This window comes from Diospyros lotus, chromosome 6 (assembly GCF_014633365.1).
Source record: "Diospyros lotus cultivar Yz01 chromosome 6, ASM1463336v1, whole genome shotgun sequence".
Taxonomy (NCBI): Eukaryota; Viridiplantae; Streptophyta; class Magnoliopsida; order Ericales; family Ebenaceae; genus Diospyros; species Diospyros lotus.
Window position 1 is genome coordinate 9,846,282 of NC_068343.1, and position 13,693 is coordinate 9,859,974.

Below are 13,693 nucleotides of genomic sequence, written 5' to 3' on the forward strand. Positions count from 1 at the left end.
AAATTTAAAAAAAATAATTTATGTAGTATAAATCACGGTTTCATTTTATATACATGATAAAGAAGTATAAAATTTAGAAAAAAATCAAAATATTAGATTCGATATGAGATAACTTAGTATTTCTACGTTCATTTTCATTTAATTAGAAAAAAAACATTTTTAATTAAGTGAATTGATTTATTCATCTTGATGAATTATAAGAAAATTGATACTATAATTTTAGTTTTCATAATTGTTTGAATTGGTGATTTGGTGGTTAAAAGGGGTGAAACCTTTTTACCCGTTGCATTTTAATTGTAAAACTAGTTAAACAATTCGCATCACTTGAGAGAAGAAAAGGGCACTATCCATAATGATTTGATTTTGGTGGATATAAGAGGGAAAGAAGCACTATATAGAATTTAGGCAATGGGTTTTACAGCACTCTTATTTACTCCCATTTTCAGCATAATGTATAAAAATGACTGTTCATGAAAGAGAAATAAAATCAGATCCAACATTCCATATAAGCAATTAAGCATTTTAAAATTGAAAATTACTACACTGAATCCTCCAAGGTTTTTTTTTTTTTTTCGTGCACTTTTAGATCTTGCCAGTGGCAGGGCTTTCAGAGGAATGACATTCAGCAGAAGTTTCAGAAGAGTGGGGTAACAGCCCTTTTTCTCTGCAACTATCAATGGCTCCTCTGAACATCTCCTCCAAACTGTACTTAAATTCAAACCCCATTCCTGTCAACTTCTTCGACGAGAATGTCACAATTGACAAGTTCTTCTCAATCCCCTTAAACCTGCTTAGTCATATTGAATCAAGCGAACCCAAGGTCAATTCGTTTCTCTGTGGGCTTAATGGATCAACAAATATAAGAGAGGGAAGCTTACTCAGCTGGGACATTGTATTCAGGCCAGTTCACCCTCATCATTTCAGCCAAATCATAGATGGTTGCTTCATGGGAAGAGCAAATGTATCTGCCCTCTGCTTCAGGATGCTCATACAAGAAGATGTGAGCTTCACAGAGATCGTCTATGTGCACGAACTGGCCTTGCTTGATGATCGACAAGTGACCCTCATTTCCTGCACCACCTGCAGCAAACATATGTTAGTGGAAGCTCAGCCCTGAATCTGAGAATTAAAGCTGATAGTAATGGAGAAACAAAAACCAGTGATGGGCGAGAGAGCAGTGATGAGGCTTGGTGGGAAAGTTGGAATTATAAAAGGTCCAACAACCAATGTTGGAACGATGCTGATGAATTCAATTTTGCTGTCTTTCGCGGCTTCCGAGGCTGCTTTCTCAGCCAGCATTTTCGACACAAAGTACATCTGCATAGAGACCGAGATAGCCAATGAGTTGCTGTTACGTATTAGTGATAAGGGTAAATTCAGCCTAGACCAACCCAGCCAGTCATCTTTCGGGCATGGATGAAGTCCAGGTCGCTCCAGTCGGTCTCGTCGTAGACCGGTTTGCCGGGCTCCTGAACGTCGACGGTTCCGGCGGAAGAGGTGAAGACCAGCCTCTTCACTGTTCTGGCCTTGGCACATGATCTGATGATGCTCAATGCTCCGTTAATTGCCGGATCAATCACCTCTTTCTGGCAATTCAAAACCAGAACCAAGTTTAGCCTTTTAGAAAGAAAGATACCCCAAACGATCAAATGCTCCTAAAAAACAGTTGATATTCCTTGAATTTGTTTTCTTTAGAAAACATAGCAATAATCTCAATGGTTGTGCGTATGATGTTGATGTTAGAAGCCAATCAAAGTGAAAGATGAATGTAGTCCATTTCTGCAGGTGGCTTTGACACGGGTGTGTTCCATTTTGTTTTACCACTGGTCATGGGTAGTAATGATCTACAAATTTAACCTTATCAGTAAAATGTCATATCTTTTTTGGTTTGGATCATCATTCATCAACGTTTGTGGTGCTTTGAATGCTCACAAAATAATTTCTCCAACCTCAGGGTCCTTTGAGTCGAAGCCCATGGGCGTGGCCACATGAAACACGCCGGAGCAACCTTCGATGGCCTCATCGAAGCTCCCGTCTTCGCCCAGATCCGCCTTCCACAGCGTCAAGTTGGTGTCGGCATTTGGCAACTCCACCAGCGGCTTCACCTTCTTCATGTTCCCTAATATTAAACGAAAGATCATCATAAAATTATTAGGATTAAACTAGTAATTTTAAATAATAAAAAATAATCAAAATAACCATAAACAACACACAAAATTTATAGTGGTCCACTTTTAATGTGAGAGATACCTTCATTATAACTAAATTAGAAATTATAAGAGAATGCCCCATTTTCTAAAAATCATTCTAATATAAATAAAAAATTAAGATAATAAAAAATAATATGTGAAAATTTAAAATTATTTTTATTATAAAATTTCGTCTAAAAAGCTCCGCCCGCTACAACCCCCACACGTCAACTTCACAGCAAAGGTCAATCCGCACTCTGCTCTGCATAGCATAGGGGGCAATATGCCCTAAAAATAAATAATTAGGCTCCGCACAATAACTAACAAGAATTGTTCTCCTCATCTAATTCTTCTTCCCTTTGATCCTGCTTGAATTCTTCCCGTTAATGGATTGGAACTAAAACTGGTTTGTGTACCTGGTTCGCGAACGGTTGCGCGGACAGTATAGCCGCGTTGAAGAAGCCTCATGACGAGCCACGAGCCCATGAACCCGGAAGCTCCGGTGACGCATACGGTGGCCGGCGGTGGAGAAACTTCCATGGCTAAAGGCTAGAGCTAAAGTTTGAAGGTGAGAATATTCTGAACAAAGATTGATAGAATTTGGGGCTGGAAATGGGGATGGTATTAGGTGAAGTGATGATTCTTCTACGGTTCCTTGAGGTTGCATTATATAAAAAAAACCAACAGGGCGGATGGTTTCCGGTTAGGGCTGAATTGCCATGTTTGTGTCCCGTGGGATTTGGTCACTGTTCATGACAAATTTGCAACATCCGGGTCTTCTTGAGGCCGAATAATTTATTCAATCTCGAAGAATAGGAGATTACTTAGGATTGAATCATATGAATGTTTGCCCACAAATGCTCAATGCATCCATTATTATTCACCATCTAGAGAAGTTGATGTAAGAATGATAGGAACAGGGGAATGGCGTTGCAGTTTCTCTGGAACGCAAGACTTTGATTTGCCATGTGATTAATTATGGACCCGATTTGGTGATTTTCCAATAGGGCATTCTACTGCAACTGCAATTGTCGCAATTGAAACCTGAAATCATTTCATTCCTTGATTACCTTAATAATTTCTGCAACGGGGGCAACATAAATTTCTAAATTATAGGAAGTTAATTGGTTCCATTTCCTTCCCTTTCTGGGCAAATCTAGCAATTATAACTTCTCATTTTCTGTATCTGGAGCTGTCCCCTCCTCCTTCCAAGATAGAAAATGAACTTTTCCCTCAAAATGGAATTCATTTCCACAACAATTTCAGTTGAGAAGTTGATGATCCTGTTGTACTTTCAATAGTGGAATGCAGAAAACATTGACAGGGCTCTTCCTTTAATCACAGCGGGAGCACATCATCCACTTAATTATTCTTTTGAAAACATTAAAAAAGAGCCCATTTAAGTAGACAATTGCTTAAAGCCAATTGTCAAAAACAGGAAAAGAGAAAGAAAAAAAGAGGATAATTGCTTAAGCTAGCTTTTTTATTTGGTGAATTATTTAAAATCTAGGTGCCAGTGGCAGGGCTTTGGGAGGAATGGTCATCGGCAGGGGTTTCAAAGGAGTAGGGAAGTAATCCCTTCTCCCTGCAGGTGTCAATGGCTCCTTTGAACATGTCCTCCAAGCTGTACTTGAACTTGAATCCCATTCTTGTCAGCTTCTTCGACGAGAACGTCACACTTGGCAAGTTCTTGTCAATCCCCTCAAACCTGCAACACCCATACCGCATTGTCAACACCCCGAGTCCTCACCCGAACATAAACAGTGCTATCTAAATGCGACTAATAAGACCTTCCCGTTAGTAATAGTGATATGGAACTGAATCTGAGTTGTGGGAGAGAGAAAGAGAGGCTTACTCAGAGGGGACATTGAGAGAGAGAGAGAGAGAGAGAGAGAGAGAGAGGGGCTTACTCAGAGGGGACATTGTATTCAGGCCATTTCTCTCTCATCATTTTAGCCAAATCATAGATGGTAGCATCGTAGGGAGAGCAAATGTATCTGCCCTCTGCTTCAGGATGCTCATACAAGAACATGTGGGCTTCACAGAGATCGTCGAGGTGCACAAACTGGCCTTGCTTTATGATCGAGTAGTGAGCTTGATTTCCTGCCAGGAGCCACCCAATGTTGGTTTCAAAAAGCAGTATAACTAACGTAAAAAAACAATACAAACTCATTTTACGATTCAAACTTAGTATAATAGAATCTCTCATATAAAACCCAATTAATTTTGAGTAGGAATAAAGACAGAATTAAGAGACTTCTTGTTTATAAATAGGTATCAAGATGGTCTCAAATTTGCTCACGCAGAAACTGTACTATTAGCAAATAGCAATCCTCTTAACATTTCTCCCCATTATTGTGAGATTTATGAATATACACATTAATTTTTATTATTTAATTTGTGTCTTGTGTGTAATCCGACCTAATGAGGCTAACAATTAATTTACATGGGATTTGATATATTATCTTGTAGTAATGGTGATGACGGAGAAGGATACAGATATATAAATAAATATATACCAGTGATGGGAGAGAGTGCAGTAACAAGGCTGGGTGGGAAAGTCGGCATAATGAAAGGGCCAACCACTAACGGTGGGATGATACTGATGAAATTGATGTTGTTTTCTTTAGCTGCCTCCCAGGCTGCCTTCTCTGCCAATGTTTTTGAGACAAAGTACATCTGCAGAAACAGAGAGAGGTATCTGATCAATGATGTTTGACAGATTTTTAAGTAAAAAGGGAGTTGAAGAAGAAGAAGAAGAGTGAAATAACGAACCCAGCCAGTCATCTTCTTGGAGTAGATGAAATCCAAGTCACTCCAGTTGGTTTCATCGTAGACGCTTAGCTGCTGCTTCCCATGAACGTTCACCGTTCCAGCCGACGATGTGAAGACCAGCCTCTTCACCGTCTTCGCTTTCGTGCACGATCTTATGATGCCCAGAACTCCATTGATGGTGGGCTTAATCACCTCATTCTGCAACCACAAACCCCAAATTAATTAATTACTGCATTCCTCGTCTAATAAAGTGATGGTCGAGTGGTAGCAGCTGGAAGTGAGTGTACCTCGGGATCCTTGGACTCGAAGTCCATGGGCGTGGCGACATGAAAGACCCCAGCGCAGCCTGCAATGGCCTCGTCAAAGCTGCCTTCTTCATTGAGATCGGCCTTCCAGAGCGTGAGGTTGGTGTCGGCTTTGGGCAGGTCCAGCAGGTGCTTGACCTTCTTGCTGTTGCCCGGATCGCGGACGGTGGCGCGGACAGTGTAGCCCCGCTCCAGCAGCCTCATCACCAGCCAGGACCCGATGAAGCCGGCTGCGCCGGTGACGCAGACGGGGGTCATTGGCGGCGCATCGTTCTTCATGGCTGGATATGACTGACTTGAACGGCGGATGGATGGAGGGATGGCTGGGTGGGTGGTGTGTTGAAGCTTGGCTTTAAAGGGGCGTGTTTGGGGGAGTCCAGGCTCCGTAGATTGGGTGGGTGGGTGGTGTGTTGAAGCTTGGCTTTAAAGGCGTGTTTGGGGGAGTCCAGGCTCCGTACAAGATTATACATAGGCGGAGTTTGGGAGGCACGTGCTCAACTCCTTCGCCATCTGATTTAGGTGGATGGAATTTGGAAGAATGGTAGGAGGAATGGAATCCCGTGCGTTATTATTCAACTAAGAAAAATTATTATTAGTATATTTTTATATACATCTTAGATTATATAAATGTATATCAATAATAAAAATGTCTCTCATGAGACGCATAGAGACACGTGAAGCGCATGGAGGCGAGAGGTATTTTGGTCATAATACTCTTTTATGTAACTCAAAATGTACAAAAATAATGTACATTTAGCATGATTCATGAAAAATGCTATTGGTACATCATTATGTACACCTTGAGCTACACAATTTTATAGACATTAGTACATCATTGTGTACGTAATTCAAGGCGTACAGAATGATGTACCAATAGCATTTTTCATTTTTATTAGAATAATGTGATTTGATCAAAGTGTCATTACTCTTAATTTTATAGAATTAATTAATAGTAATTATTAATGCTAATAATAATAAATGATGCTGACTTTTAAAACTTTTTTTAATTCTAAAAAAGGATAATAAGACTTTTATTAGTATTTCTTATTTTTAACAAACAGATAGATGCACATATGTTGTAAATAATGTTTTATTCCCTACGCCTACTCCGCTGTCTGACTGCTTCCATCCTCATTTCTGGGCTCTATTCTTCTTTCCCCCCCCCCCCACTCCACTTCACTTGATTTTGCCTATTAATGTTAATGCAAACCACAATTCACGAGCTGCCTGCCTTAATGTAACGATATTGACTTAACCAAACGCACAACACCAAGCCAAGAAGTGGCATAACAACTAGAATACCAAAACCTTACTCAAGATGGCATCAAGACCAAGAAATATCAAAGAGAAATTGAGGCTCCAGGCGTTTTTTTTTTTTTTTTTTGAGAGGAAACAGTTTTTAAAGAAAATAATTTTCTAAACTTTTGTTTGCTAAAATGTATTTTCTATTGTTTGGTTATAATTTAAGGATTTGAATGTTTGTTGTGATGGAAGAGAAAGAGCGCTGAAGAGAGAGCTTGTGACGGGGTTAGATAGCGACCAAGTGATAATGGCAAATAGAAATGATGGCAAGGAGCCCAAAAAGGAACTGATTGATGGGCTTTCGGAAAAGGGAAATCAAGAGGGGTGTTTTAGGGTATGGAAAAATGAATTCCTTTTTAGTAAATGGAAAGTCATTTTTCTGTGTGTTAGTTTTAAGTTAAGTTTTTCGTTATTTTTGTGTAATTTTTTGTTCTCAAATACTAGAAAATAAAAAAAAATATTTTTTCTAAAAAAATACTTTTTTCTTAAAACAAAAGAAACCTAAGCCCCGTTTGATAGCTCCTTCTTTTCAAGGAAAATGCCTTTTTCCCATTCAATTTTTCACTTATGCACTGTTTGACAATTATTATTTTTTTCCAAACAACTCATTTTCTCATTTATGGTCATGTGATGTGTTTTTTCTTCAAATTATTGAAACAAAATTCCTTTAAAGAGGGAGGGGGGGGGAGAAAGGCATTTAAATGTGGTAATTGATTGTTAGGAGAAATATGTAAAGTCATGGATATATAATTAATTTTAAAATTTGATTATTATCATTTATATAATTAATTAATTATTTAAATTATCTTTATTTTATGTAGTTTAATTAATTTAAATTTATTTTTTATAATTTTAAATGTCATAATTTTATTTTTCAACTTAATTGATTATTGTCATTTATTTAATTCTACTTTTTCCGATTGATCTTCTCTAAAGATGTGTTATATGTTGAACTTGGGGAAATTAAATATAAATTAAATTTGTGTTTTGAAAATTATGTTAAGTAAGATTCGGATTGTGTGGCAAAACGTGGGAAAAAAAGGAAAACTTAATGTTGACATGTGATTTGATAAATTGAGAGAAATAGGAGAATTTGAAGGAAGAAAAAATAATAAAATAAAACAAATATCTCTCTCTCTTCTTCCTCTTCATTCCCGTTCAACACTTCTATTTCCTCTCTTTTCCTTTCTCAATTCTTCTTCTTAAATTCTCTTCTTCTTTACTTTTATTTAGTAAATTTTAACCATATTTTTTATCCAGTTTGGTTTTCTGGTGTAACATAACACCACTTATTCTGTCAAGTGAGTGATATGGATGCAACTAGGAAAAATTAGGCCTTGAGGGTTCGTTTGGTATGCATGTATGAGACAAATACACGTGAAAATTAAAAAAAAAAAAACGTCTACCCTTGAATGCATATTTTAAAATAAAGAGATTGGTTATCGTTTATTCTTTTTTCCTGTTATCATGTAATTTTTATATTTTTTTTTACGCATTGCTTATTGTGTTACATGTTAATTTAGGTTTATTTTTTACATAGTTTCGGGATAGAGTTATGTGTTTTTTATTGTTCGTTTACCCTTGAATGTATTTAAGGAAATTTTTCAAAATTTGTAATTCTTTTGTTGTATTTTCATGATTGTAACACGATTATTTTGTTTATTTTTTACTTCTTTATTGTAATTTTCATTTATTGTAACTACTAAATTATACAAGTTTCGCTTTAATGATTTTTTTTTTTACGATATCCATGCATCGCATGGATGATCCACTAGTTCCTTTAAAGAGGGAGGGGGGGGGGGGAAGGAGGTGCAATTTTCTTGGTAATTGAAATAGCCAACCCACCAACAAGAGAGAGACCAATGGGAGAATTGGCGAGGGCAAACGACAACTGAGAGCAATGGGGCAACTGGCAAGGCGACGAGAGCGAGGCCAAGGCCAAGGCAGTGTCGCTGAGAGCAATTGAGCGAGGCGAGGCCAAAGCAATGCCGGCAAGCGACGAAGCCAAACAAAAGAAAGAACGACTGAACGAGTAGCGACTGATGAGGGTGAATGAGTAAAGATTGAGGAGAGCGAGTCAGCGACAATCCTAGTCGTTCAATAGAGGCAAAGAGGCCGAAGCGAGTGAGAACGAGAGACAGGCAGGCAGGCAGGCAACCTGCAACCAACAACAAGCGAAGCAAGAGAGGGAGAAAGGTAGCGGATGGGCGACAACTGGCAATAGGTGCTTAGCAAGAGAAAGCCCTTGATTGTGCTGTATTTGATTTTTTGTGAGAGATGGCCCAGGTGCTTGAGCGAGAGAAAGCCCTTGATTGTGCTGTACTTGATTTTTGTGAGAGATGGCCCCTGATTTTTGCACTGTACAATTAATAAGTTTGAAAAATAATTTTTTTTTTAATTTTGTGGCTTCATTTTTTTGTGAAAATGATTTAGTTAGCCTAAAATATGTTATTATTTTGATTTTTTATACAGAATTTAATATTTTTTAATATATTTTCACCATTAAATTTCATAAAAAATGTGTCATTTTTTTATAAAAAATAATGCCTATCAAACATGAAATATCAAAAAAATGATCAAATTTTATAAAAAATATTATCAATCAAATATCAAAAGATAAAAAATAACATTATTTTTTTTAAAAAAATTATATCAATCAAATAACTTAAATTTTCAATTTCTAAAATTTTATTTTTTTAACTCAAATTTCACACTTCCAATCAAACACGCATAAGAAAACGCAGGATATCAACAATCCTGAGATCCAAAGCCAGGGAGGGTGAGTGGAGGAGGAAAGGGAGAACTCTGGTGTAGGACAAATTACTTTTCTTTTTTTCTCTCGGAATGCTCAAATTCGGATCAGATCCCCTAATTCACTCCTAAACTTCAATCAATTTTTATCTTGAGACCTGCTTAAGATAAAAAAAATGATTAATTATAATGAATATAATATTATTAGTTGTTAATAAATAAACAACATATAGTATATAATATATTATTAAAATTTGAAAATTGATAATTTCTCTTCCTTTCTTTTCACTTTTCAGTTTCTCTTGCACTTTTTCAGAAATACTAAACCCAGTCCCTCTTTCTTTCAATCTCCCTCTCACCCATCTTCGTCGATGAGTCACCTCGTGGGTTTATCGCCCCTTGTTATTTTTTTTTAATAACGCATTATCAATCAAGTACTCATTCAACTCACTCCAAGATTATCACGAGAAAAGTAAATCAGAGATATATATGAATTATTAGGATTTGAAATTGCGTCTAGTGACACTTATTAAGAATCACTCTAAAAAAAATACAGATTTACCTCCTCAGAAATCGATCCTACATTGATCATCTCCAGTATAACTTTACAACTCTTTCATTTGCCACTCAACTGTGCCTCTGGGAGAGCCCTTTGCTATTTTCATCTCATACACCAACGGAGTTAGAATATTTAAGTATCGGAGCAAATCATGATAATAAAAAATATAAAATAAATATTATAATATAAGTTTAAAATATCATATTAAACACATCAACAAATTAAAATTAGAAAAATAAATTAAATCACTTTTAATTTACTTTAAAGTTATCAAAATATCAAAAAAAAAAAAAACTAAGAAGGAATTTTATACATAGTTAAGAAAAAATATTTACTAAAACTAAAAAAAAATAAAAACACAACTTCAATACTCCCTAACTTGTTAACAAAATTTGAGAGATAAAAAAAATGTTAAAAAAAATTGAGAGACAAAGAAAAGATAAAATGCAGACCGTAAAAATTAGAAATAAAGGAATGGTTAGAGAACAGAGAGGATATTTAGGGTGAATTGAAATTATAAGTAAAATTATCATAATAATCTAACCCTTCAAATTTTTTTAAACCAAAAGATTAATTGGGGGCAAAAATTTATACTCAAAATAAATATAATAAATTTTTTAAAAAAATTGACTGGGCAGTGGGGGCAGCTGCCCCCACAGTGGATCCGCCACTGCATCCATCTTCTTGCTGCAGCCTGCCGCTGCTGTCAGCCTCTGTTGCCATTAGAAGTAGACAGTCACCTCACCTGCCTGTGAGCTCGCTATCGACGTCGCCTGAACCTCTCCCCTCGCTTGCCTGCTTGTCGTTATTGCCGTTTCCCCTCGCCTAACGCTCGGTAAGTTGCCGCCGTCGACCCTCCCCTACCCTGTAGGCTGCAGCACTTCATGCCACCGTGGGTTTCTGCTGCCTGCCCCGCGTGCCGCTGTCGCGGCTAGGGGTGTTTGCGGTTTGATTTGGATCGATTATGGGATATAATCAATTCAACCACATTTATTATGAAATTCTTATATCAAATTCAATCCAACCTTAGTTAATAACCGCTCAAACCAACCATTCTTGGTTTGCTCCGTTTTGGTCATTTAAAGTAGTTATTTATTAGTTTTGAATTATTGAACTGAATTTTTTAAACTAAATAAATTTCAATAAAAAAAATCAGTTTAATGGACTTAAATAAACTATAAACAATATTAAATATTTAACAATAAAAAAAATATACATATAAAACATACAAGATACAGTAATAATTATAAACGTAATTACAAATATAAAATTAAACATTCAACCAAACTAACAACTAACAAACAAAATATAAACTTACAAATCCAAATTACAACTCCAATCAAACCAACAAATAACAAAGTTACAAATCAAAATTACAAGTCCAAATCAAACCAATAAACAAAAAACAAGCAACAACAACTAATCCATTCACAAACTTTAACTTTCAATCTTTAACAAAGATTCTCATTAACAATAATAGAGACTGGTTCCCAATTTCTATAAAAAAAATAATAAAAAGAAAGAAATTAATCAATAGTAGTAATTGTTAAATCATATATAATTATTATTTGTTATAATTGGGAGCACTATGGTCGGTCTATGAATTTATCTAATAAACCAACAAATTTGAACACTCTTGATGTACTTTTTCACCGATTCAACCATACAGCATAAATAAAATATAAAATATTGACAAAAAAATAGGGTTAAAGCAATCATACCACAATATACATTGAAATTTATCTTGGTTCGGACTCATTGAAATTAATCCTACATTTAGCCTTCATAGAGAGAGCAATCCACTAGAAACTTGATGAAATCAGTATATAAAAATCAATCACTCACACACTCTACAATTCTTACTGAAAAATCAAGAACCCTCACTGCAAGATTACAAAGATATATCCTCTATCTTTTCTCTAACATTACAACTCTTACAATCAATGAGTATGATCAGTCTATTAGGCCCTTGACAGACTACCCCACGCCTTTTATTTATAAACATAAGGGTGTGAGTTACAATTAGAGATGGCAAACGGGCCGGCCCGCCACCAAGTGGCCCGCTTAAAAACGGGCCAACAGATTGCTGGCCCTAGCCCGGCCCGCCACGGGCCCGCCCAATTTTTTTTTTTGTTTGATACCATAATTTCTGGAGGGCAAAAGCGAGGGGCGCGGGCCAGGGCGAGGGGCGAGGGCGAAACAAGGGCGCGGGCGAGGGCGAGGGCGAGGGCGAGCAAGGGCGAGGGCGAGAGCGAGGGGTGCGGGCCAGGGCGAGAGCGAGGATGACAGAAGGCGAGACGAGGGGAGGGCGAGGATGACAGAGGGCGAGACGAGGGTGAGGGCGAGGCAGAGGGCGAGGGCGAGGGCGACAGAGGGCGAGGATGACAAAGGGCAAGACGAGGGTGAGGGCGAGGGCGAGGCAGAGGGTTAGGGCGAGGGCGAGAGGCGAGGCTGAGGGTGGGGGGTTTTGTGGGCGATTAACGGGCCGGCGGGCCAAGTGGGCCAGCCTGGCCCGCCACCATTTGGCCCGCCAAGCCAAACGGGCCGGGATAAATCGGCTCGGCCTTAAATGGGCCAGCAAACTGCTAGCCCTAGCCCGGTCCCGGGCCGAGCCCCAACGGGCCAGCCCGTCGGGCCAGGTCCATTTTGCCATCTCTAGTTACAATGAGAGAATACTTGGATAAATACCCTATCTACCCCTCACTTTAAATTTACATATTAGCCTTTTATTTCTTAATTTGTCACTACCATATATAAACTAAATATATACGAGTCTTTCTAGAATTTTCAGCCACTCAATGCAAAACTTGAATAACAATTTTTCACCATTTTGCTTGAGTTGCTGCGTGAAACCTACCCTCATCAAGCTGCTCATCATCTGAACCTGCATAAAACTAATCATTTACATAGTATAACCTGGAAGAGTCTTAAACAATGGTATAATTTTGCCATAGGCACTGTTTTAGTGAATATATCAGCTACATTATCCTCACCAACCACCTTTATTAGGCCTGCTTCTTTTTTTTTTCAAGTATCTCCCTAATAAAATGATATCTCGCATCAATATGCTCAGTTCTCTCATTGTGAGTTTGATTCTTAGATAAGTGTATAGTACTTTGGCTATCACACATTAAAGAAGCTTTAATATTTTTCCCTAAGAGTTCACCTACTATACCCTTCAACCATAAGACTTCTTTTATCGCTTCAATAACAGTTATATACTCAGCCTCAATGGTGAAGAGAGTCGCTACAAATTGTAAATTGATTTTCTAGTTAATGGTTGAATTTCATAGCTTAAACACATATCTTATAGAGGATCTTTTCTTATCTATACCTGCTGCATAATCAGCATCAATGAACCCTTGAATATTAGACTTTACATCTAAATTAACTCCACCATAAACTAATGCCATATTGATTCTTCTTTTTAAATACCTAAATATTCACTTAACGATTGTCCAATGGTTTTTTCCCATATTAATCATAAACCTGCTAGCCATACTCATAGCATGGGCTAAATTTGATAGGTTTGAAATGGTATAGCACACATCCAAGAAGAGGGGTGAATTGAGTAATTTAAAAAAAAATATGATAGAACTTAAATTTTTTTTGATCAAAATGAGGTTTTAGGGATTTAAAGCATAAAACATATAAAATGATAAATGCAAAACTTAAATAATATAAAGCAAGAAAAATAAATGACACAAAAGATTTATAGTGGTTCGATTTAAACCAAACCTAATCCACTACCTTATCTCCTCACTAAGGATTTTAAACCAATTTACTAAAAATCCTTCTATCACTATGAATAG

At 37.2% G+C, this 13,693-nt stretch overlaps 2 protein-coding genes across 3 annotated transcripts; both read right to left on the reverse strand.

Moving 5' to 3' along the window:
- Nucleotides 1-372: 372 nt before the first annotated feature.
- On the reverse strand, nucleotides 373-3,306 carry LOC127804808 (dihydroflavonol 4-reductase-like). Its single transcript, XM_052341833.1, has 6 exons — nucleotides 2,606-3,306; nucleotides 1,950-2,119; nucleotides 1,392-1,586; nucleotides 1,158-1,317; nucleotides 879-1,080; nucleotides 373-787 (listed from the first exon to the last, which is right to left on the reverse strand). Exons 1-6 carry the CDS (start codon nucleotides 2,727-2,729, stop codon nucleotides 583-585), a joined length of 1,056 nt encoding a protein of 351 aa, XP_052197793.1. The 5' UTR covers nucleotides 2,730-3,306; the 3' UTR covers nucleotides 373-582.
- A 149-nt stretch (nucleotides 3,307-3,455) lies between these two features.
- On the reverse strand, nucleotides 3,456-5,689 carry LOC127804809 (dihydroflavonol 4-reductase-like). Of its 2 annotated transcripts, none has more exons than XM_052341834.1 (5): nucleotides 5,252-5,686; nucleotides 4,965-5,162; nucleotides 4,709-4,868; nucleotides 4,100-4,292; nucleotides 3,456-3,897 (listed from the first exon to the last, which is right to left on the reverse strand). In XM_052341834.1, exons 1-5 carry the CDS (start codon nucleotides 5,546-5,548, stop codon nucleotides 3,696-3,698), a joined length of 1,050 nt encoding a protein of 349 aa, XP_052197794.1. In that variant the 5' UTR covers nucleotides 5,549-5,686; the 3' UTR covers nucleotides 3,456-3,695. The 2 variants fall into 2 exon arrangements, 1 of the variants encoding a protein (XP_052197794.1); XR_008023745.1 differs by having other exon boundaries at nucleotides 3,754-3,897; nucleotides 4,045-4,292; nucleotides 5,252-5,689.
- Between the last annotated feature and the right edge of the window lie 8,004 nt (nucleotides 5,690-13,693).